Source organism: Taudactylus pleione, unplaced genomic scaffold (genome assembly GCF_031769625.1).
Source record: "Taudactylus pleione unplaced genomic scaffold, aTauple2 ptg000005l, whole genome shotgun sequence".
In the NCBI taxonomy this organism is placed as follows: domain Eukaryota; kingdom Metazoa; phylum Chordata; class Amphibia; order Anura; family Myobatrachidae; genus Taudactylus; species Taudactylus pleione.
This window is the reverse complement of record NW_028284408.1, coordinates 29,278,458-29,303,865: the sequence shown is the minus strand read 5'-3', so window position 1 is coordinate 29,303,865 and position 25,408 is coordinate 29,278,458. Positions and strand designations below refer to the sequence as shown.

The window sequence follows — 25,408 nt, the reverse complement described above, 5'->3', positions numbered from 1 at the left end:
TAAAGTTGTCAGATTTTCTCTGCTTGGGTTAGCCTCATTGGTGGTGGTTCTGAGATGGCCGTATGTGTTCAAAGAATAGGTAAAAATAGTGTATTTATGCCCATATGCATCGTAAGAAGCCCCCAGCTCTGTATCACCAGGAGCATATGGTACATTTACGTCAGGTTTATATAATGTAGTGTTCGCTCTGCATCAGCCTCATTGTATTTAATACTTCTATAATATAAGCAAATGTAGTGGTGGGAAAAGAGTACTTATACCTGCTCCAGCTGGATCCTCCTTCTACGAAAACCTCTTTTTTTGTACTTCGGTCAAATCATGTTCACTTGGACATAAATTCTCAACTCCATTACAATGTCCATAGAACAAAGGGCCTGATTCAGAGCCGAATGCTCTGACCAGAGCGCTCGCTCTGAATCAGGGCCCTCCTCCATGAAAATGGAGCGGCCTCCTGGCCGCTCGCATAGCTGTGGGTGACCACCCACAGCTTATGCGAGCGTCCATGATGATGGTCGCGATGGTCTTGACCATCGGGCTTGCGACGGAGACCCTGCGGTAGGGTCTCGCTGCCGCAAGCCCAGGAGTGATTTTGGCTCTATCAGAGCCAAAATCAGTCCCACTGACATCACTAGTGATGTCAGTGGGGCTGGCTTCAGATGGCAGGCACGCCCCCAGCACGCCCACCAAAGGGGGCGTGCTGTCAATCAACACCGACAGCACGCCCCCTTTGGTGCGAGACCCAGAGCGATGGAGAGCCCGTCGTTCGCCGGGTCTCGCGCATGTGCACGACGGAGCTACCTCCGTCGTGCGCATGCGCAGTGGGGGAACATCGACCCGCTTGCGAGCGTCCTGCGCTCGTGAGCGGGTCTGAATGACCCCCAAAGAGAATTATTCCAGTATAAGGCCAGATCACTATGGGCCTAAGGCCCTGATTCAGACCCGCTCGCAGCCGCTGGCCGCTCGCTGGGTCTGTGGGCGTTTTTTTTTTTCTCCGGCCACTCGCAGAGCTGTGGGAGACCACCCACAGCTTGTGCGAGCGGCCAGGAGACCATTGCGATAATCGCGACCATCAACCTTGCGAAGAGACCCTACGGTAAGGTCTATTCTTCCACAAGGCCAAGAGGACTCCCTGCTCTAATACAGCAGGAAGTCCACTACTGACATCAGTAGTGATGTCAGTTTGCCCACCCAACAAACGGCAGGCATTCCTAAGGGAACGTCTGTGTTTGTCCAGCCACCCCCCCCTACACTCCCACAAAACGAGGCGAGCTGTCACTCACCATCGACAGCCGCCCCGTCTTGCTGCGAGTCCCGTAGCGACTGAACTTCAGGGCTCGCGCACGCCGGACACGGCGCATGCGCACAAACATCGGGCTGCGAGCGAGCGAGCGGCTCTGAATAAGCTCCTATTCTTCTGTGCATTCATCTGCATCTTATGGGAGTGCTATGGGAATAACGCTGGCGTGTTGCTGGTTGTGTACAGAGACACTCAACCATTCATATTAAAGATCAAACTATGACAATTTGCACCTGGCTTGGGGCTGGTGCAAGCTTGATGGTGCGACAGATGGTTGTGTCTAAATATGCACCGAGCGGTATTTGAGCGCCTAAGACACTGAAAGTGGGCATCTCAGGCCTTGCACATGCAGAAGCATTGATGTACACCAGGGAAGGACTTGTAGCTGTATTTGCATAAAGCCGCAGAAGCAATACCGGCAAAAAGACACAGATACAAATGCTGCAGCATCGGACTCAGAATCAGGTATTATGTCCTGATTGTATTCAATTAGACGTGAAAAGCCGCTTTCAGCAAAAAAGTTTCGCCGATGACGTAATTTCGCCAGGCGTAAAAGTATCGCCATAGTCAATTCCAAATACTTTTCGTGGACGCGAAAGCGCAATGCAATATAATAGGCGAAAAACATTCGCCTATGAATAGGTGGTGAAAAAAAGTACAGAATTGCGGTTTTGGGGTGCAAATGTCGGGAAACCACTCAACATCCTTGGGACAGCCCCCCAAAGCATGACTGTGTAAAAAAAAAAACCACCCCAAAAAATTACTTTGATAAAGGGGGTGAGAAAAAGCTAAATTAAGGTACAAACTTAAAAACTAGCGAAATAAGCTTTTGGGGGTCTGCAAGTATGGGGGAGGTGTTTTTTTTGATTGTAGGTGCTTGCTGAAGGTGCGTTTTTTAAAACTTCACTTTTGCAACTTTTAAACATGCTTGCACCCATTTTCATGTACCCCAAGTTTGCTGGGACTAGTTATTTTCTCAAAAAAAACTGCTAAATGCTTTTCTTCACCACTTGTGCAAAGACGCTAATTAACAGCTATTGAGAGCATTTAAGTACCCCAAATACCTTCAGTAGGGCTATTCGGGGGCATCTACATTGATCCCCAGTGTTAGTGGATCTTTTGGGGGGGGTGTCTAGCTGATTTCACCAAATCTGACAGCACTTTTCGCCTGTTTGCGTTTCGCCGAGTCCTGTTTTCGCGTCCTTTGAAACTGAATAGGGCAAAAAGCGAGGCCGTGCACGAAAAATTTTCACCTCGAAAACACGCAAAGTTGGCGAAAAGTACATTCCGCCAACGGCTGCGAAATTATCGCGGTTAATTGAATACGGCCCTAAGGGCGGTATTCAATTAGAGGCAAAATCAGACGTTTTCACAGTCGTTGGCGTATCGGCCGTGAGATAATATCGCTGCTAATTAATTTGCAGACAAATTCTGCTTGAAATGAAAGAACAGCTCTCTCCTCATGGAAGATGAGGAAAGGATAGAGCAGGGGTGTATAATGAGAGGAGGGGGCACATGTGTGTAGTGTCCAAGTGGGCTCCCTTCCTCGTGCTAGCGCATGCCCAGTGTGTGGACTCTTGCACAGTGCCAGATTCTTCAACACATACGCATATCCCCATTTTTATGGTAATATCTCTATTGCGCATGCACATACAGTAACTCTGGGAAAATGGCCCCCGAGGTGGGGCGGGGACGGCCAGCGTTCCCTGAAACGGGACATGTTGGCCCAGTTTTCCGGGAATAGCAAAGCCAGGGGCTCACAATCTGTCCAGCGTGATTAAGCTGAGGCTTACTCAGCTGGCTGGCGGCCCGGTGCCGATGGACGCGATGGTGATCCCAGCCTGCGACCTCGGTCGCAGTGCTGGGTTTGCTAATGCAGCAGGGGTGTCATACACCTCTTGCTGCAATTGAATATTTGCTTGCGAGCAGCTTTGCAATTCCGTCCTAAGCTGAATCACTCCCTGTGTTTTAAACCCCCTGCAAAACCATCCTGCACAAATGGTAGTAACTGGTCAAAGTAAAAAGAGGTAGGAAACCCGTATGCTTCACATGAGATGATGTATATCTTCCAAATCCGGTGTTATGTCTTCGCCAAAATTAGCTTTCGGTATGGTCTGAATTATATTGTCAGAAAAGTCTTTAGCTCAAGGGTCTTCAACCTGTGGCCCGCGGAGCTGTGTCGGGTGGCCCGCCGACCAGGGGGAGCTGTTCCCCGTGGCCAGCCAACAGGATCCATTTGCCGGGCGACCGCTGAGATTTTGTTACCAGCGGGCGCCTGGCTCCCTACCTGCACCGCACCGCCAGCCGAAGGCTGGAGCTCACTCCTGAGCTCCGGCTTCCGGCTCCCACCGTGTGTGCAGTGCACTATGGGAGAGAAGTCATGATGTCTCTCCCATAGTTGAAACAGAAGAGCAGCAAGGTGGACCGGAGGCAGCAGATGCGGGAGCGGGATTTAAGGTAAGTAGTAGTATTTTTTTTTGTAAGCGGCTTCACTACTGGGGGCAATACTACTAGGGGGCACTTCTATTAGGGTCACTACTACTAGGGGGCATTTCTATTAGGGGCACTAGTACTAGGGAATTACCACTGTGGTCACTAATACTGGGGCACCACTAATGGGGGCATTGCATAGGGGGCACTACTCCTGGGGGCACTACATAAGGGGCACTACCACTACAGGGGACACTGCATAAGGGTCATTACCACTGTGGGCTCTACATAAGGGGCAGCACTACTGGGGGCACTGAATAAGGGGTACTACCACTACTGGTGGCAATACATTAGAGGCATTACCACTGTGGGCACTGCATAATGGGCAGAACTACTAGGGGCACTGAATAAGGGGTACTACCACTACTGGGGGCACCACTACAGTGGGCATTGCATTAGGGGCACTACTGCTGTGGGCATTATGTGTAAGGGGCACTACTGCTGTGGGCATTGTATAAGGGGCACTACTACTGTGGGCATTGTATATAAGGGACACAAATGTGGGCATTGTGTAAAAGGGGCACTGCTGTGTGTCATACATGAATAAGGGACACGACTATGTGGTGTAATGTGAATTGGTGAATCAAGATTGTGCTACTGTGTGGCGTATAGCTTAGTGGCCTTCGGGCTTCGTTGTATTTTTTTATGTGGCCCACACTGAGTAAAAGGTTGAAGACCCCTGCTTTAGCTCAAAGAATCATTGTTTTAACAGCCACAGTTCTAAAGCTTGCAGAGGAAACCTATGGTGATAAAATGGACCTTGGTTCAAGATGTCAGGTCTATGAGGCAGGCACCATGCTGGGCCAACTGCCATGTTTAGAATGACTGTATACTAAGACCTTCTGGGCTAGTACCAGATTCAGCAGAATGCCCTTTCTTGTTGCCTTTTTGAGCAACCATGGAAACATTGTGACCAAAGGTAGATCAGAGGGAACTCCAAGGAACCAACATGGCACCTACCAAAATACCTGTGGATCCCTCATCCTGGGGCATAAGAGCAACACCTTGTGGTTATACCAAGATGCTATCATTTCAAAATCTGATTGCTCCCACCAGGCCACTGATGAAAGGCCACTGGATGAATGGACCATTCTACAGGGTGAAGTGTTTTTATGATGAGGAACTCTGTTTCCAGATATCTACACCGTGAGTGAACTCAGTGGTCTAGGTCTGAGAATTGAACTTATCCAGCTCAGGACTGAACAGGAACTCCCCAACTGTGAAGCCAGAGCTCACAGTGTGCCAAGCTTGCCAAGGCTAAAGTTTTAGATCCAATGAATCACATATCAATGGCTGTTGCCCCCAGAAACTCAGAGGCTCCATGGTTTCATCAGTTAGGAAATCTGATTTTAGTCTGCCAGATTCCAAACACTCTGTGAAATGTTCCAATCACTTATCCACTGGGTCTAATGGAGGCCACTGCTTATAAAACAAAATCTATTGTTTGCATGTTGGTGCTAAACTAGGTATGTCAAAGCATATACATGTAGTCTGTATTCACATGATCTGCCAAACTCCTCCCATTGGACTTGCATACTCGCAGATGCTGATATCTCTGACCAGCAAATTAATGTATTTCTCCATAATAATGTTACATCATTTACACAAAAGTATGCATGTGATGTAGTGCGGGTCTCACTTTAGGAAAGCAGTGTGCAATAATCAAAATGTGCAGAATGGAATGTTGGACATAAATACAAATATTTGGAAAAGTAAAATGTAACAAAAATAAACAAAAATAAGCCTGTCATACAGGTGTAAGGGCATAGAACAATCCAAAAATTATGCTTTGTACATGAATAGAAATATTCTGACTTGCTTTTTCAACAATGCTCAGTAACAATCCCATTGAGTGGGAAATTCTATTATATTGCTTTCTTGAATGACGCAAATTTAAAAACAAATGAGCAAAAAATAAAGTATTGACAAAGTTGTTACAGTACATAGGGGTATACTTTGTTTATTCAGCATGGAAATTATGTTGTTTTTTTTTTAAGTGATTTTCCAGCATAATATAATTTTGACATCTTTGAAATACTAAGCACTCACCAGCACCAAGATCACCATCCTTACCATAGCCATCAATATGGATGGTTCTGTATAGTGTCACTGGCATGTCCTTTGTGGAGAGGGATGTTTTCAGAACCTGGTTGTCTTCTAGAACTAGGAAATCTAGAAATTTTGAAATTAAATAAAACCTCTGTATACCTGGAAATATTGCATATCCCACTAAATATTACTATTTTATTGCATAGGACTGATGCAGCTCACAGTGGGGCTGATACAGAACTAACGTACGCCAATTTACGGTGAGTGTATATATTCACATTGCACATGCTCAGAAAATGAGTGCACACAAGTACACTAATGCAGAGACATAGGCAATCTGATTGCAGCTATAGTTATGACTAAACATGTTGAACAGGTGTGTGAAGGGTGTTCTCACATAGGCAAAGATACACCTGTTAGTAACTATCTTTTGCACCTAGTATAGGGCAGCTGTAAGCACTCACTGATGACGATGACCTGTAGCTAACCAGGTGCATATGGTACAGACGTAGAGATATCTCTAGATGCGTACAGCTCTGCATGTGTGTGTAATATATGTCCTTTCATTTCTAGCTCTGCATCAGCCTTCTTATGTGCTGCCCACATAACAATACTCTGCAATATAAAGTATAATATGTAAATATTATTGGAATAATAAATGAATGACATATACAATGATATGTATATAGGGTTAAGGGCAATTACAGATTTCCAGACATATTTACCAATATTTATAAATAATCATGATATAATATAACTATTTAAGCACATTTTCCCAAGGTTCCTGTTCGAGGAAGGGGAGGGGAGAGGGAAGCGGGGGTGGGGGTGTCAGGGTCTGCAAGCCATCCAGGTCTACTTCTGGCCCTGTGGCTGCCTGCTATGCAGCTGCTGAGCTCCACCTCCTCTGTTGGTGCCAGGGAAGATACTGTGCGCTGTAGTCACAGACATATGACAAACTCTAGTCAGTGCAGGCCTTGCACTGTCCCCTGTGTGCCATGCCCATGACTGGCAGAAAACAGGAAACGAGAGCCTCTAATTACTGACCGTATCAAGAGAGTATGTGTTTAATATAAGTGACTATACCATACTTGCCTACATTTGCACTCGCTCCTCCGGGAGAAGCCCATAGAAGAGTTGCAGCCGACTAGAGATGGGGGGCAGGCCCCGGCATTATGTGTTACTAGACCCCGCCCCCTTGTAGTGAATGATGCAAATCGCAGGTCGTTCAAGAGAGGACAGGGCCAATAGGATGTGATTTTCATAGAAACACATCATATTGGCCCTGCCCCCTCCCTGTTCACAGTATTATGCTCCCCATAGTGCCCACTTTGCTAGGAAGTGGGCAGGTTACGGGAGGACTGCCTACTCTTCCAGGGGTCTGTGGGACAGCCTGCAAATTTGGTAGTCTCCTGCAACTTCTGGGTGAGTAGGCATGTATGGGCTAAACATTGTGGGTTGGTAATGAATAAGGCCTGCGTTGTATAATAGACTCCAAGGAATGGGATCTGTATTTTAGAATGGGTGTTAAAGTGCCTAATTGATCAATTTCTGCAGGTGTCAGAAGCCCTTTTTCAATTATCAGCTTTGAAAACGGCTTTTCACAGCTTTATGCTATTCAAGGAGGGGGTTACACTCAGATTTCTTCTGTGGTTCCCCATGTTTCGGACAATGTTTCTACTCCAAACACCTGTATGGGGAAAGTGACCTGCTGGCAATTCAGTATCACAGCCTACTGCAGATTTAGATGAAAGCATGCCTTCTGTGGAGACTGCACATATGCTTACTTAGTCTGCGATTGGAGAAAAGCCCTACTGAGGGCTATATAGAAGTTCCCCTAGTACCAGGATACCACACCAGAAGGGATTTTTTTTTATAGGTCCATATATTGTAAAATTGTTGCCATGAAGGCATATGGTAATTAACACTTATGTATAAAAAAAATCTTTATAAATAGATCCTAAAATAGGTGAGAACAGTAGTAAAAAGATACCTTAGCAGTGAAAGAGTTAACAAAGAACATAGGATTGGCCAATGACCAGTGAGTTAATCGTACACTGTTTTAGTATGTGTAGTATTGCTCCTGCTCACTGACTGATGTGCTAGTTATCCATTTTATAAAGCAGTGCTGGCTTTCCACAGAAAACTTATTTTTAATTTTTGTAATATTATTTAGGTATTAGTATAGACCCAGGGCTGCCAAGAGAATTCCTGGGCCCCGGTACAGTAACCTCCCGTGGCCCCCCTGGAAGGGGTGTGGCCACAGCATGTTGGGGACATGGTTGCACCTCTTTTGGGGACGTGTCTAGCATGTGAGAAGCACCCACTCATAGGAGCATGATATAGCATGACATAGCTCTCAGCAGCTGGGCCGAAAGTATTCACTATTAAGGCTGGTACACACTAGACTATGTCTAGTGTGTACCGACCTTGTTAGCGACGGGACTAATAAGTGCATACATACTTACCGATGCCAGCAGCGACGACGGGGCCATGCTGCATTTGGAGCGCGCATCGTCAGCAACATAGTGGGTATACAGTGGCCGATGTGCCTTATATGCCGCTCCGATCTGCAGGATTGGGCGACATATCGCTTAATTTGTACCCGGCTTTACTGTGGGTACACATCTGCACAAACTGGGCATATTGTGCAGTGTGTATTCCAGATATGCGCACTCCTGTGGTTGCATGCAAAATCTTTTGGTTGGCCGTGCTGCACAATCAGATGATATCATGTACGACGATGCCATGCTGCCGAAATATATCATATATACATATATAGACACATAAATATTTATACACGCACATATATTTAGATAGGTATACCTATCTATATATTGTATATATGATATTAATATATATTATCTATATAATATATATATACACAGGAGATATATATACACATGATATAAATATATATATATATATATATATATATATACACACACACACAAATATATATATATATAAAAAATAAAAACAAAAAAATAATATATATACTAATGATTGCAAGTGCATTATATTTTTACATTAACTTTATAGAAATTGCAAATGTACAGCTGTCAGCAGCACCACAGTGTCAGAGACATCCTAGTCTTTCACACAGACTCACAGTTACAGGAACACAGAGGTCAGTGGTGCCGTGCGCTTGGCTCTTCTATCAGTCATACAGAGAGTTCGTACTGCCTCACTGTACCCGCCAATGGTCACCCAGGCTGACTTTCTGATGTCCCTCCCAGTTCCCATCCGTCACACGTGGCCTGCTGAAGAGAGAGAGAGTCTCGCGAGATGATGATGTCATCATCTCGCAAGACTATTGGCTCCGCTGCGGTGTGGTACTCGCCGGCTGCAGTCCAGTGTCTGCAGTGCAAAACTCTGGACACTAACTGTGCGGTCACCTCAGTGCTTTGACCGAGACCCCCCCCTTCCGACTGCCTCCAGCCAGCAGCCGCCCGCAGAGGTGTAGTAAACATTGGTGTAATTAAAAAAAAAGGGAAAAAAGGCTAGTGGTGTGCTGCGTCCCGGGCCCCCTGTCATGCCCGGGCCCGGGTAATCAGTACCCCCCCCCCCTCTCGGCGCCCCTGTATAGACCAGGGGTGGCCAAACTCGGTCCTCGAGATCTACCAACAGTTCACGTTATCCAGGACTCCTCACAGAATCACAAGTGAAATAATTAGCTCCACCTGTGGATCTTTCAAAATGTGTCAGTGAATAATGACTACACCTGTGCACTTGCTGGGGGACCTGGAAAACGTGAACTGTTGGTAGATCTCGAGGACCGAGTTTGGTCACCCCTGGTATAGACCATATAGAGCTATTTTGAGCTGTTTATTATTAATATTAATAATAATAATAATAATAATGACGATGATGAACAGGATAAAGATGGTTATCCAAATGATCTGTATAGTATAGTGTAATTTTCTAATATTATTATAACTGCAAACACCTACTCATAGTACAAAGCTACTATTTTATATACATATATATTAATATTGAAGTCATTATGTATGAGGTAATGCATGGATTTGTCAAATGCTGACATCACAACATCTTGAGGATTGAAACAAACTGACTGGAGCTGTGGCCTTCAGACAGAGGATCCAGCAAATCCAGTGTCAGGTTCTATATTTGTTGTGGGCACAAAACTGGGACCTCTGGGACAAGTTGGTGAGAACTGGAGTGGGTAAAACTAGGTGCATGGATGATGCTTTTATTCATTGGTTGGAGATCACAGGAATAATTGCAGGACAGATTAAACCTTGGTAGAGGCACTGATGGACTGCCTGATTGTGACTGAACACTGAGAAAACCTAGAACACTTGAGTGGTGCTTTAAGAACTGTATGGTATTCCAGGAAGGACAGGATACACACTATTACATGCGCCCTCTGCAGGTAGGATCTGTAACGGACGCTGAATGCAGGTATACAGCACAGTTGCGGAGATGACTTAGCCAGCTGAAATGATGTCTGTAAGTTGCGCTTGTTATCAGACAATGGTAGTTGTTTGCATGAATATATTTTGGAGACTGTGCACAGAAAACTGGTAAGTCCACAGGTTAGATGTGTGCAAGATGTTTCCAAGATGTAGATAGAGGCTTAATAATGATTATAGCGTCCAGCAGGAATGCAGGCAGGAGCACACTGGTGTATGGAAGGCTGCACACCACAGGGAGAGCACTAGCACAGTACAGAGAGGAATTGGGAATGCTGGAGAGACAGGCAGAAGGAAGTCAGCAGGCGGAACTGACAACCCAGGACCAAGACCTAGTGATGACACACTGTACTGGCAATGTGCTAGTGAACTTGGGGAACTTAAATAGTGCATTCTGAGCGAAGATTGGCTGGAAAATCATGTGGAATATCCAGGCTTAGGAATAGGAGCAGAAGGGTTATGTGATGAGAATCAATATGGCGGCACTCATGCCGCACTGAGAATCAGAAAACACTGTCACCCGGGATTCATGTGTTAGGATCTGTGGGCCTGATTCAGAGCCACTCGTAAGTGGCCGCTCGTTCGCTCTGAGCGATGTTCGCACAACTGCGCATGCGTATGGGTCGTAATGCGCATGCGCAAACCAGTCATTGCAGTCGGAAATCGAGCGCTCGCAAAACAGCGAGGGGCTGCTAATTTGATTGACAGAATGTACCGTTTGTGGGTGGTAACAGGGGAAGGTGCTTGAAAACGGGGGAGTGGAGATCCGAACGCAGGCGTGCCTAACGGTAAAAAGGGCGTTTAATGGGAGTGCATAATTAGTAATGGAGCGTCATCGACTACGTCACTTGGTTGTCTTTTAGCCTGAACTGCTCGCAGTGATTGCGGTAGGATAAACCTACCACAAGCACTGCGAGCAGTTCAGATGCCTTTCGATGTACCCAATTAATCAAATACCAGAGATGACGTGTGTTGCGAACGGCAAAGGGGCGTCCTTACAAAATAGCGAGCGCATTTTTCGTTCGCTCGCTCAGACATAGAGGCGTAAACAAACCGTAATGAACGAGTGCTCAATTTAAATAGCCGGCCCCTTTTTAGGAATGATCGTCCGCAAATTGCATCTGGCTCTGAATCAGGCCCTGTGTTTGTTGTGGACCTGGGGTGGAAACAGGAGCAGACACCGGAACAGGTTTAAACTGAAAGGTTGGTTGTTTAATGTGACTGTTGGTAGACATGCAGCTACATGCTATGTGGAATAGTGACAGTGCCGGGTGAGGTAAGCGGGTTTTGCGAACCGTAACATGACCCAACTTATAAGGAATGAGTGGGAGATTCCAACAGCCGATGACCTGGATAGGCAATTTGTGATATATTTGTGTGTATTGTCAGAATCAGTAATTGGATGAATTTTAACATGCTGTGTTTTTCCGATCCCCAGAGACATCACCCTTCATCTGAGTCTGACGATCGACGGAACGGAACACCGGTCAAAGGATCTTATTGGTATTGTGCAATAGGCCCGTAGATGTATGTCCCGCAGAACGACAGCTGCACCATCAGATATTTGGTGGTTATCGCTGTGCAGTGACACAAGTAACGACAGCAGCTGTTCTTTAATTGCCTAACTATAGCAGCTTGGAAACTGTCTGTAACACTTTATAATATTCCAAAATAGGCTATCAGCAGTTAGCTGCCCTTCTTCATCTGGCACCTCATTATGTGATGCAGGATAGCATCATATTTGTGCAAACTTTATTATTGTCCTTCTGGACTATTTCCTCCAATGTCTTCAGCTGCTCCGGTAGCATTTCTTTTGTAGCAGCTTCAGTTCTTGCAGCAGACTTCTGGAGATTTTGACTTCCATTGAAAAGTAAAATTGGAATAAACTATTTAAAGCTTAGTTCAACATGCTGTTGGCTTCAAATGGCTAGCTTTCTATATATAGGGCTGTGAGACTTTATGACATCACTGCCCAGCATCACTGGATAGTAATAACACTGCCCATCATCACACCCATGTCACTGAATACACCCACATCACAACGGGTCTTAGTTGTCAAACATTAGCCCCTCCTCTTTCATTGACACACCCATGATTAAGGGTCTTTATATATTAATTGCTTTAACCACTGTTTTGTATTTATAAACCCATAAAACCCTCACATTATATGTATTTTGTTATAGTGGTACTTGTACACCAAGGCATCAATCCCAGCATAGAAGAAATCAGGACTTTACAGTAGGTTTGCGAATCACCTTCCACCCAGGTGCTTCTTCAATGGTCCAAAGAGATGGAAATCACTTCGTGCCAGGTCAGACGTCACACATGCAGTTGGCTGAGTGTAGCCTGGCGTTATTGTGCAGCAATACGACGCCTGTTAGCAGCAACCCAGGTCATTTTTGATTAATTGCCCTCTGTAATCGGCTCAATGTCTCACAATAGCATTCACAGTATCTCCCTTGGAGAGGAATTTAATAAAGAGCACGCCCTTGTGGTCCCAAAACACAGTTGCCATGACCTTGTTTGCTGATGGAGTTATTTAGAATTTCTCTGAAGGTGGGAATGATGGGTGTTTCCATGTCATGGATGCTTGCTTAATCTCCGGTGTCACATGATGCACCCACGTTTCATCGCCTTTTACAATAAGCTGCAGGAACTGCACTCACTCCTCATGGTACAGCGTCAAGTGCATGAGACAATCCCATCCTACTGGTTTTGTGAACTTCTGTGAGTCGCTTCTGTACCCAGTGTGAACACTTTTTCCTATACCCCAGTTGTTTATGAACAATGTTGTGTACAGTACCCACTGAGATGTTCAGTTAGTCAGCAACAGTGGTGTAACCGGGGGGGGGGGGGGGAGGCTCGTGCGGGGCATGCACCCTGGCCGCTGTCAGACCAGCGACATGCAGGGTTTTTTTTTTGCCGCTGGCCGCTGTCCAGGTCAATGGTTTCAGTGACAGTGAGTGTACTACCCAGCAGCGGTGTGTTTTAGCAACCAATAAGAGTCCGACAGACTCTCATTGGCTGCTGCACCCAGGGCCGGAGCCAGGCTGGAGCTCACTCATGAGCTCCACCTTCTGGCTCCCGCAGTGGGTGATGGCAGAGACGTCATGATGTCTCTCCCATAGTGCTGAGCGGGAGGAGCGGACAGCGGCAGGCGCAGGAGCGGGGATTTGGATAAGTATTGTGTTGTGTGTGTCTGTGTATTTTATATGTATGGGGCACTGGGGCCACTGCATAAGGGGCACTACTGATGGCACTGTATAAGGGGCATTGTATAAGTGGCACTGTATAAGGGGCGCTACTGGAGGCACTGCATAAGAGGCACTACTGGGGGCACTGTATAAGGGGCACTACTACACGGGGCATTGCATAAGGGGCACTACTACTGGGGGCATTAAGGTGCATATGGAATGGAAAGTTCCCAGAGTGATGAGAAACGGCGGCGTGTCATGTTGACATGCCCCCATTTTTCAGTAACCACGCCCCTTGTGGCATTTTCATCTTGCCCTGGGCTCTAAAAACCCTAGTTGCACCACTGGTCAGCAATATCACTAACTCAAATGCATCTGTCGTCCTGAATCAAACCTTCAATGAGGCACATATTGTCATCTGTGGTGGACGTGATTGGCCGGCCAGGTTGCTGGTCTTCCTGAATGTCTGCTTGAATGTCTGTCCTGCCATTACCAAAGGCAGTGCACTAAACCAAACCTGGGGGGGGCTGGTTCCTCCGTCTTTTATTTTCTCCTGCTGTTTCACTTTACTGTCTCTTCGCAGCCTGTCTTCAAGCTGTGCACGAGCAGCTTCAAGACAGGCTGTGAAGAGTCCAAGAAGACCAAAGCAGCAGGAGAAAAGTGCCCTATTTTCGGAATGCTGTCTCTGGAAAAAGAGCAGCTTTTTGGAAGTATAGGAGGCATGATAAATACATCCGATACTTGGAATGAACTCGCAGCAAGTTCAATCCTTAATTATTACAAGGGATATTTTTCTCATAATGAATAGGGCCCTTTGCCTCAATAAAATAAGTTTAGGGGGGAATTCACTTTGCCAGGGGCACCTGGACCCCTAGTTACAGCGCTAATAGAATATGTGGCATTTACCCTCTTTGTTCTACTTCCATGCACTGTATACTTGTATAGCAGAATCCTCTTACTGTTTCACTGCTAATACCTTGTTTTTTTATTTCTATATCAGCTCCCAATTGTAAAGCTTTGCTACCGTCATATAAATTAATGCTAATATTAATAGAGCAAAGAAGAAATAATGTTAGCTAATGGTTGCACACTGTATACTCATTTGCATTGCAAGCTTCCTATTTTCAACACTTTATTAGTTTTAGTATTTATATTGCATTCATGCTCTAATAAGCGGCACTGAAACTACACTGTGTGCAATCAACGTAATTAAAAAGAAAATCGCTAAGACATAAATTCAACTTATTTATAAAGTTCTTCTACAGGCTCTGCATTTAATATTTGCAATAAACTGCTTTCATTTTACCCTTATGACATATTTGGCGAGGCAGCACCCAGAAATGCTCTACTGGAGCGTAAGGGAAAAATCTAAAGAGAATTAAAAATAAAAGTAAAGCAACAAATATTTGAATAAAATCATAATTTTTACAGAAAATTTGTGACCAACAGCTGCTTGTTTAGAATCCTTAACTTTGTTATGACATAAGTGAGCATGGATTTATATGTGATATCTATCTTTTTCACCTTGTGATATTAAACAATGACCAAACTAAAAAGATATTTTTTTAAATAATAATTCTATTACTAGTTGTGTTTTAAGGTCATGATCGTTCTGCTGAATTATTGACATGGATTAAACCAGTTATTAAATCTAAACTAAAACAATACATTTTAGCTAAAATGCACACACATGCCAGACCAATCTCTTGCTTATATTTTAGTTTGATGTACTTTGGGGACACTAAATCTTTATGTTGAATGGCCTGCAAAGTGGGTATAGGATGGAAAAGATAGGTTGCGCTGCTGCTGCTAAGTGATGAATATACTTAATTGAGCCACATCGCAAGCTTCTCTGAATCACAAAAACATTTATTACACATACAATAAAATTGACATAATGACACACATAATATCTCTATATGGAGAATAAAATTTAACAAAATTGTTACAATTGATGTGACAGCTTTGTGTAACTGGAGTATATGTATCTATAATTAGATACAGTTGGATTCAATTGCTCACCGCTCAATGTATCAACTGTGTTTGGTATCAAATAAGTTCATCCAAGTATCAGCATTTGGGCTGGTACTAGCAATACATCATAGTTCCTTATATTGAAATAAAAACTTGTTCAGTTATACCGCCATAAATCCACTGAAACAACCCATCCCACAGTGAGATAATAGATAGTAATAATCCCCCTGCAATTGGGTATCCAATATGTGTACACGTGGGTTTGTGCTTGGCTGGGATTTGTGGTGCGCCAGAGCTATTTGTATAAATTGATATATAGCGCTGGGTATGATAGGCAAAATCACTCGGATAATGTCCACACAGTGAAAACTTATTGGCAAAGTTCACCTCTTAGTAGTGAGGCGAGGTGGCGGCTGTGAACAAGGTACGTACCTGACCGCCACCGGAGAGAGGAGCGAAACGCGTCAAAGGGGTTTCATATACTGTGACCAGTGCCGTTAATATCTGGAGTTTGATTTCAACTTGTATTGCTACCCACCGCCAATCTTCACCATATGTGCAAAGAGGTGCCGGCTCACTGAGAGCACAATCAGCTGTTAACCAGGACGCAGGAGAGAGCAGGCGGCAATTGCATCACAAGCGGACACACGAGACCGTTGCCAGATCGCATCATCGGTCAGGTATGTGCTTTGCCTGCAGCCGTCACCCTGTTTTGCCATCACCAAAGTCCAACCAGCTGGTCAGTTTCGTGCCTTGTTCACAGCCGCCACCTCGCCTCACTAGTAAGAGGTGACCTTTGCCAATAAGATTTCACTGTGTGGACATTATACGAGTGATTTTGCCTATCATACCCAGCGCTATATATCAATTTATACAAATAGCTCTGGCGCACCACAAATCCCAGCCAAGCACAAACCCATGTGTACATATATTGGAGACCCAATTGCAGGGGGATTATTACTATCTATTATCTCACTGTGGGATGGGTTGTTTCAGTGGATTTATGGCGGAATAACTCAACAAGTTTTTATTTCAATATAAGGAACTATGATGTATTGCTAGTACCAGCCTAAATGCTGATACTTGGATGAACTTATTTGATACCAAACACAGATGATACATTGAGTGGTGAGCAATTGAATCCAACTGTATCTAATTATAGATACATATATTCCAGTTACACAAAGCTGTCACATCAATTGTAACAATTTTGTTAAATTTTATTCTCCATATAGAGATATTATGTGTGTCATTATGTCAATTTTATTGTATGTGTAATAAATGTTTTTGTGATTCAGAGAAGTTTGCGATGTGGATCAATTAAGTATATTCATAATTTAGCGGCAGCAGCAGCAGCCCAGCCTATCTTTTCCATTTTGAAGTTTTTGCTGTGTGTGTCAGACTAGCAACTAACATTAAAGTTTTGCAGCGCTGCCAATACTATAGGAGATCAATGTTTTTTAAATGTGTTATGGTCATTTTTATCCAATAATTATACTTCAATAGTTTGTATTATTACATATGTGATTTACAGAGTGCCAGGTGTGAACTGAGATTTCCAGTTTTTCTGTTAAGTCTCAGGCCCTGATTCAGAGCCGGATGCTCTGACAGAGCGCTCGCTCTGAATCAGGGCCGGCCTTCTTGATTTTTAGAGCGGCCTCCTGGCGAGCAGCCAGGAAGATGGTCGCGATGGTCAAGACCATCGCGACCATCGGGCTTGCGACAAGACCCTTGTGGTAGGGTCTCGTTGCCGCAAGCCCCATGGAGATTTCGGCGCTCACAGAGCCGAAATCTCTCCCACTGACATCACTCATGATGTCAGTGGGGCCGCCCCCAAACGGAGGCGTTCACATGGGAACGCCTCCTTTTGGGCAGCCACTCCCCCGGCCCGCCCACCAAAGGGGGCGTGCTGTCACTCAACATCGACAGCACACCCCCTTTGGTACGAGACCTGGAGCGACGGTTTGCCCGTTGCTATCTGGGTCTCGCGCATGCGCACGACGTAGCCGGCTCCATCGTGCGCATGCACACTGGGCCACAATCAACCCGCTTGCGAGCGCATAGCGCTTGCGAGTGTGTCTGAATCAGGCCCACAGTTCCTTCCTTTTTCAAAGTGGGTATAGGGTCTTTAACATGGAATGGGTATGTTTGACCGCCGGACGTCACTTCGGCAGTTCAAATCCCGATGCCAGGAGCCCGATACACAAGATCCCGACAGCAGAGATAAGTTAAATATTCCTAACCCTTCCCCCCCCCCAACCCTCCTTTAGGGGTGACTAACCCCAACCTCCCCCCCTTGTGCTTAACCCTAACCCTCCCTCGTAAGTGCCTAAACCTAACCCTCTCTCCCTGCACCCTAAACCTAACCCTTCTGGGGGGGTGCCTAACCCTATCCTCTCCCCTAGTGCCTAAACCTAACTCCCCCTTTCCCTAGCCTAACCCTAACCCTCCCCGGGGGTACCTAACCCTAAGTCCCCCCGGGGTGCCCTAAACCTAACGCCCCCATCCCCGGCTATATACATACTTACCCCCGGCATTGGACGATCGCTCCGGCTTCCTGTTGGGGTCCTGGCGTCAGGATTAACATAGGCATTGGCATTTCAATGCCTATGTTAAATCCCTTGCCGGGATTATGCTGTCGGTATTGAGACCGGCGGGCATGCGTCCGCCGGTCTCATAACTGCATACCCTTTAACATGTCTACTTGTCTGAAGGAAAATCCAACATCCCTCTTAATGTGGACTTTCACCACTGCCCAACCTTCTTATTAATTTAACTTATTCAATACTGCAGTCCTTAGCATGAAGCCAGACCTCTAAAAATGGGGTTATGTAATAGCTTCCAAGACTATGGAACCAGTGTGAATTCAGTGAGTTCACCGCTAAATTTAAAGCGGCAATAAGTTACAAGATTGGTTTTGCCTTCTTAAGGTGCGTACACACTGGGCGATAAAGTGGACGACTGAACGATAACGATATCGTTATCGTTCAGTCGTCCACTTTATCGTCCATTTTTAAGCCCAAAAAGATGAACGATGACGACGACGCGCGTTCCCGCGGGTCGTTCGTCATCATCGTTCATCGGGCTGACATGCAGGCCAACCTGATATCGTTCAGCGGCTGTGCTCAATGTCATGAACGACATTGAGCACACCCTGCCGGGGACACACTAGACGATATCGCTAAGGGAGCATATCATCTAGTGTGTATGCACCTTTACTGTTTGCTGCTTTAAATTTAGCAGCAAACTCACCAAAACATGCTAGTTTTGTAATCATGGAACCTATTACGTAACCCCCTGTGTTCTTTCGGAAATTTTTAAACCTTCTTCCTGCAGAAATTCTATATTTTTTATGAAAAAGTCTTAATTTTACAGATTACAGTAATTTTTCCCACTGCAGGTGTGTATAAAAATACAACAAAAAATTAGTCAATTATGTAAATTAAAAGTCCAAGTGCAACGTCATTGTAGACTATAAAATGTTTCATATATTTAATACATTTAATGCAATTGAAAATGATTTACAAATATAAAATACATAAATGTGTGGGTCCCAGGATAATTAAAACATAACATCTAAATTGTATGGTGAACGTGCAGCGCAGCTGTGTATCCCTAAACATATCCAACTATTTGTTACTAAAATATAACATCTGTTGGTAAAAGTCCGTTATCCATAGACATAAAGGTCTTATATACTAGACTGAGTTACCAGTTCCCTTGTGAATTCAGTATCCTGAATGGACTGTCCAAATGAAGGGATATTTATATACATTTCTCTTGGTAACTGTCACAAAAGCCCATTTAAAATCCTATAATTCAATTGGTACAGTTGTTATAGCAGTATAAGGTAGACTGTAGCTATGCCATGTACAGGATAAACCGTCCTCACTAAATGCAGACAGTGTACAGGGTATCATGCATCAGGGATTTAGGGTGTATTACCTCTCCCGGTTAGTCTGCTTAGATGCGCCATTCAAGTCCCTTGAGTGATCCGACAACCACCTGCGAGCTGACAACTTGTTCAATAATACTCCTCACATACATTGCCGCCTTTCCCTGCAGCACGGTCAATCACACGACACCGCATGCGAGCCGCGGTAGTACGCAATTGGGCATACACACTGCACTATATGGAATAATACATAAATAGCACTAAGATGAAAGATGGTACACAATTTTGGAACAATTACCATATGTGTTTAATAAAAATACAACTTAAATAAATATATTTGTTTAAAATGTCATAAAAAACACTTCTAAAACGAGCATGGCCTGACCCACATGATATCTGTAAAAAGCCTGTTTCTATATATACTTCCGGATGTATAATGACACCATATAATGGGCAGTGTATACCTCTTCTCCTGGTGTGGAGACACAGGGACTGCAATGGATATGTCACCAATATAGGGATGTTCCTTTAGGTATAGAGTCCATAGATTAGTCGGAATCCTCAATATGCACGGTGTATAGGTCCAATGCCAGGCAAATGAACAAAGTCCCAAAAAAGCACTGTAGATGTTAGTGGTGTGTCCGGTAAGTTGGTTCAGGCTTTAGCAGATAAAGATGACAGTTTGAATAAAGTCACTTGTGGGTAGGCTGGGTACTGACGCGTTTCGCTGTCTAGGTGTCATAGCTTTTCAGGTGACCCAGCCTACCCACAAGTGACTTTATTCAAACTGTCATCTTTACCTGCTAAAGTCAGGCCATGCTCGTTTTAGAAGTGTTTTTTATGACATTTTAAACTAATGTATTTATTTAAGTTGTATTTTTTATTAAACACATACAGTAATTGTTCCAAAATTGTGTACAATCTTTTATCTTAGCGCTATTTATGTGTTATTCCATTATGTTGTAAGGGTTAGACTACCCCTTTTTCCTAGCTGCTGGGAACAGCAGAGCATTCCAGCACCAGTAAACAACCTTTTTGGTATTTGAACACTGCACTATATGCCTGATTTGTCACTCTGACTTGCCTGGAAATTACAAATCGGGCAGATAGCATGCAAGTGTGTACCTGGCCTTACTATATGTCAATGAATGCCCAATCCACTTTTAAAAGCTTTGCTAACAGTCTCTGTTAAAAATAGAGGTAGGCATTTGCAGAGACAGAGATCTTAAAAGTTAATTAATGGTTCTTCTAGTATTATCTTAAAAGTTATTTAATGGTTCTTCTAGTATTATTTCTATGGTGCTTAGATTCTACAGACATAAAATGTATTTGTCCGTCTGCACTGCCTGGCCATGCCGGGGTACTGGAAGGCATCCCTCGCCATCTGCGTCAGCCTCCTTGGTGGCGATTCTGACTGGTCTTCGTTTCCGCACCAATCTACTGGATGCCGCCATCTTGCCAGCATCTTTCACACTTCAGCCTCTAGCGGCTGCCATCTTGCTGGAACCCATTAGAAACCTTGAGGGACATGGCAACCAATTGTCATTGTCTTCCGGACTTGGAGGCCCTATTTATACTAGTGCCTGCTATGGATACTCTGCAAGGCATTCTAGTGCCTGCTGTAAATACTCTGCTGGATATTCTAGTGTTACCTGTGAATACTCGGCTGTATAATCTAGTGCCCCCTGTGGATACTCTTCTGGTTCGTTTAACTCTCTCTGGGAATTCTCTGCTGGACCCTAGTCTCTTTCTCCCTTCCAGCTGCCTGTTATAGAGACTTCCTAATTATTATTAATATCTTCTGTCTCAGCATTAATTTACTGATTTGTGTTACCTTCAATGTCACACTCCCTGCTAGTTGTATCGGGATTCTATTCAGGGGGCTGTGACCTGTGGGAATGCTGCAGCTAAGTCCAAATTCCCTTGACGGAATCCCTTGTGAATACCAGTGCTTCGTTAGACTCCACACCCCTGGGTAGTTCCTAGTGTGTGAGCACACTGAATCCTATATTCCTAGTGAATACTGACAATATTGCATTTGTGAGCAGCTAAACAGGCTGCAGGGTGCATTCTTCGTGCGGGACTGCAGCAGCGATACTGGCTGCAGTAGAGATACTGGCTACAGCGTACAATTCCAGGCACCCTGCTAGCCAGATGTAGTGACCTTGGGGCAGTGAAGGTGCCATCTAGGGAGGCCAATCCAGGCTCATTTTTACAATCCCGGGATTAAGATAATCAATGCTGGCCACCTACAGCACACATACTCCAGTGCGAGCAGGCGCGGCTGTGCAAGGGAGCGGGCTGGTGTGCGACTGCGCAATGTGACCTTTATGATGTCACATGCAGCCGCACAGCTGTAGGAGGCCTGGGGGCAGCATCTGAGCCGATGTAACTAGTACTCAGCACTGCTCCCAGGCTGAAGTCAAGCCGCGCCAAGCCACACATTTTAATCTCGCAATTTTTTGCCCTAAATCCTGGGATCCTGACGATCCCGGGATTGGCTTCCCTAGTGACATCCCACTATGGCAGTACTTTACTAAATAGTTTTGAACAGCAACTCATTATGTACAGAAGGTGGTTCTCACCTTTAGGTTTCTGGGTTTGATGCACTGAAATCTGAGGAACACCGGGACCTGTAGGACAGATAATACAGACTATTAACTGCCGTGATTAAACATAGTTAATCAAACCAATAGGGTGACCTGGCAATAACTCAGAATTATAGTACAATTTACTTCTGCTCTTCAATGTTAGATGGCACATGTGAAACAAAATGAATAGATCCACAATCCAGTATCCCAGTCCAATTAGTTGTGATGCAGAAGTCAATCTATGTGGCAGCCATATAATAATGAAGGGAGATCTGTCTTTTCTGCATCAAGAGCAGTGAGAGCGAACACCCCCCTTCCCCCCAATGGCTCCCATTGCAGCAAAGGAGACGGGTCAGATCACCAGGAGGGGACAGGAGGACCGGTAAGTAAAATAAGGAGGAGCACAAGGAGGGGTGAGGATGAGTCAGTTTAATCAAATTTTACTAGATTGTTTATAATGCTTAAAAGTTAGAAAATGTGTTCCTTAAAGTGGGCACAATTCACATACACTTGTATGGTATTTGTATAAGGGATGAGAAGGATTCTATTTCAGTTGCCTTTTTAAGTAAGAGAATGGGCAGATGTAACCCTGACTGTTCACATTCTTTGTATTTTCAAGATTTTACCAATCTCTAGACATCTCTTAAGGTGCCTATCCACTAGAAGATTAAAATGACCGATTGAACGATAACGATATCGTTATAGTTCGATAATCGTTTGAACATCGTTTGAAAATTTGGTCTTTTGGACATCTTTTAGACATCTATCATCGTGCAAACATGTTAGTCAACCTGACGATATCGTCAGGTTCAGCATGTTTGCAGATGATTGATTGTGCCTGCACCGAATGACATATCATTCAGTGTGGGCACCCTGCAGTGTAGCGAACGACTGAACGATTACGATATCGTTATCGTTCAGTCTTTGCACTGTCGGGTAGTGGATACCCGCCTTTAATCATGAAAAATACTAATCTAAACTCTTTGGTTGGATAAAGTATCAGTTCTGGCCTTATTATCACAGCTTCAGTTACAGTGCACACGTTTTTTTTTGTAATAAGACTCCAACAGAAAATATTCTCCATTTGAAAATATTAATCATAAAAATGTTTATCGATAGTAACAAGAAGATCCCACTTTCCCATTAATCATACTATAATTCACCTTTGCAGAAGAGGATGAAGAAGCTGCCACCAGGACTGAATGAAACATCCACAAAATGGCAGTCTGGAACTAGGTCACAGGTCACACAGGTGCGGTTAAGCGATCCTAATGTCTCCACACTGCAGTCAGGGATGAGAAGGAAATTATATGTGTATATGAATTCACTCCTACTGTACGTATTGACTGGTTTTTCTCTTATATGGATTCATGTAAAGGTTCCACTGAGAGTACTATTATGCTGCAAAATGTATTTTCATTTTATTTAAAATGTGTTTTTCCCTTTATAGAAACTGCATATATAAAAGAAAACCTGCATAGAAGCCCTAATGAGATATCTATAATTGATACAATATATCTCCATTATGTAAAATGTACCAACTACGCCATAAGAATGAAAGTTTGCATTTGTAAAAAAAACAATTGCAGAGGAAGATATAAAAAGTTAATTTATCACTCCATGGGGCCTATTATTAACATTCTGTCTCAATGCAAGCGCCGAAGCAATTCATCGTTGCTCCGATGCAGAGACAGCTGATGATCAGATGTCCCCACAAATGCCTTCACTGCCTTTAGTATCGGTGAAAATTAGCACTGCCGAGACTTGACTTGGAAATGCTAGTGTGCCTGAGCGAACTGGGATTCACACAAGCGCATAAAGCCCCAGCGTCCTGCAGAAGGAGGCGGGCAGTGGTGGAGAGATCAGAATGGGAAAGGAGCAGGGTGTGGTACCAAACACCCTCTGAAGATCGCGAATGTTTCCGCAGTCAAGATCCGAAAATGTTGTATTTTCGGAGCTTGATGAATTTAGGCCCCTATACTAATGTATAAGGACAGCAGGCCAGATTGGGGCTGAAATGTAAGCAGGAGACATCTGTGATATCTCTGCATTACCTTTATAATTAATAGCCCCAATACTTAATTTATACAAAATTAGGTGAAAATGTAAATTTTCATCTGCTTTTGTAAAAATTTAGTGATGATGAATAGAGCCCCATAGGAGAATACCTTATAGGTATATTGTCAAGTTCCAGAATTAGGAGAGTTCTCCAAAGACATAAATGCTTATGGTCCTCAACAAATGGTCTTCAAACAACTGAGTGGCAGAAAAATATAAAAATTGAACTGTATCTCCGTAATGATTTAGTGTTTATTCTGAGCATATATTATTCATCGCCAATTTACAGGTTATTTGAAGGGAGATGTATCAAGCCTTGGAGAAAGATAAAGTGGAAAATTTGCCCAAAGCAACCAATCAGCTTCTAACTGTCAATTAACTAGCACAGTCTTTGAAATGACAGTTAGAAGCTGATTGGTTGCTTTGGGGAACTTTATATCTCTCTCCAAGGGAGTTTTATCAAGCCTTGGTTGAGAGAAATTGTTGAAGATGCCCAAAGCAACCAATCAGCTTCTAACTGTCATTTCAAAGACTGTGCTAGTTAATTGACAGTTAGAAGCTGATTGGTTGCTTTGGGCAAATTTTCCACTTTATCTCTCTCCAAGGCTTGATACATCTCCCCCCTTGATATTATCAATGATGCAAATTGTGACAGGATCTGAGCTCATCAGAATTAAACAGTATTAGGAAATTCACAAAAGTGATAAGTTTCTGATGCAACTAGTATGGCTTGAGGACATTCCCATAACATGCCCATGAAACTCATCAGCTTTGCGACCACTTTAGGTCACCTCTCAGTCCTCACCCGGGGTGAGTCACCCCGATACACCCAGGTATCTCAAACCCCTTCTCAAGTAGTGGCATCCCTCCCTGTGGGGACACCCGCTGCAGGGAGGGATGCCAGATGGCACGCGTCGACGAATGCTGACAAAGGGGACGTGGCCTCTAGGAAGGAGGGTGTGGCCTTGGGGAAGGGGCGTAGTCTCACGGCACGAACCCTGGCCTGCGGTTATCACTGGGGTGGTGGGTGGGGAGCGGCCAGTGCCGCCTCCCTCACTGTGACAGGAGCCGAGTGCTGCACTTAATGCTACAGTGACATCCGGGTGTGGTCTGTACCCCCCTTGTGACGCCACTGTTCTCAAGTGTTAGCGATTCCATTTTCAATTGCAAACAGCACAGGACAATTAGTTTTACGCGATACCTGGACTTTTTTGCACATGCGCACCAGTAAAACATCACTCAACTGAAGGAACATCGGATTAGGAATAAGAATATCCTTATAAAGAATCAAGGATCAAATAGGGTTAAGGTTACCAAAAGGTTAGAAATAGGGGCAGACTAGATGGACCAATATCTGCAGTCAAATTCTATGTTTCCATGTTTTTCTATAGCGTCCATCTCTGAATCAGGCGCTAAAAAACCATTCA

General features: G+C 44.3%; 1 protein-coding gene across 1 annotated transcript in view; it reads right to left on the bottom strand.

The window, feature by feature from the left end:
- The window catches only part of LOC148543324 (inactive dipeptidyl peptidase 10-like), a 246,190-nt gene that overhangs the window by 104,222 nt on the left and 116,560 nt on the right, over positions 1–25,408 (bottom strand). The window contains exons 17-19 of the mRNA XM_088481087.1: positions 23,087–23,205; positions 21,918–21,965; positions 5,837–5,959 (exon numbers count right to left, since the gene is read on the bottom strand). Coding sequence (XP_088337213.1) covers positions 5,837–5,959; positions 21,918–21,965; positions 23,087–23,205 — 290 coding nt within the window. The remainder of the gene's footprint in view (positions 1–5,836; positions 5,960–21,917; positions 21,966–23,086; positions 23,206–25,408) is intronic.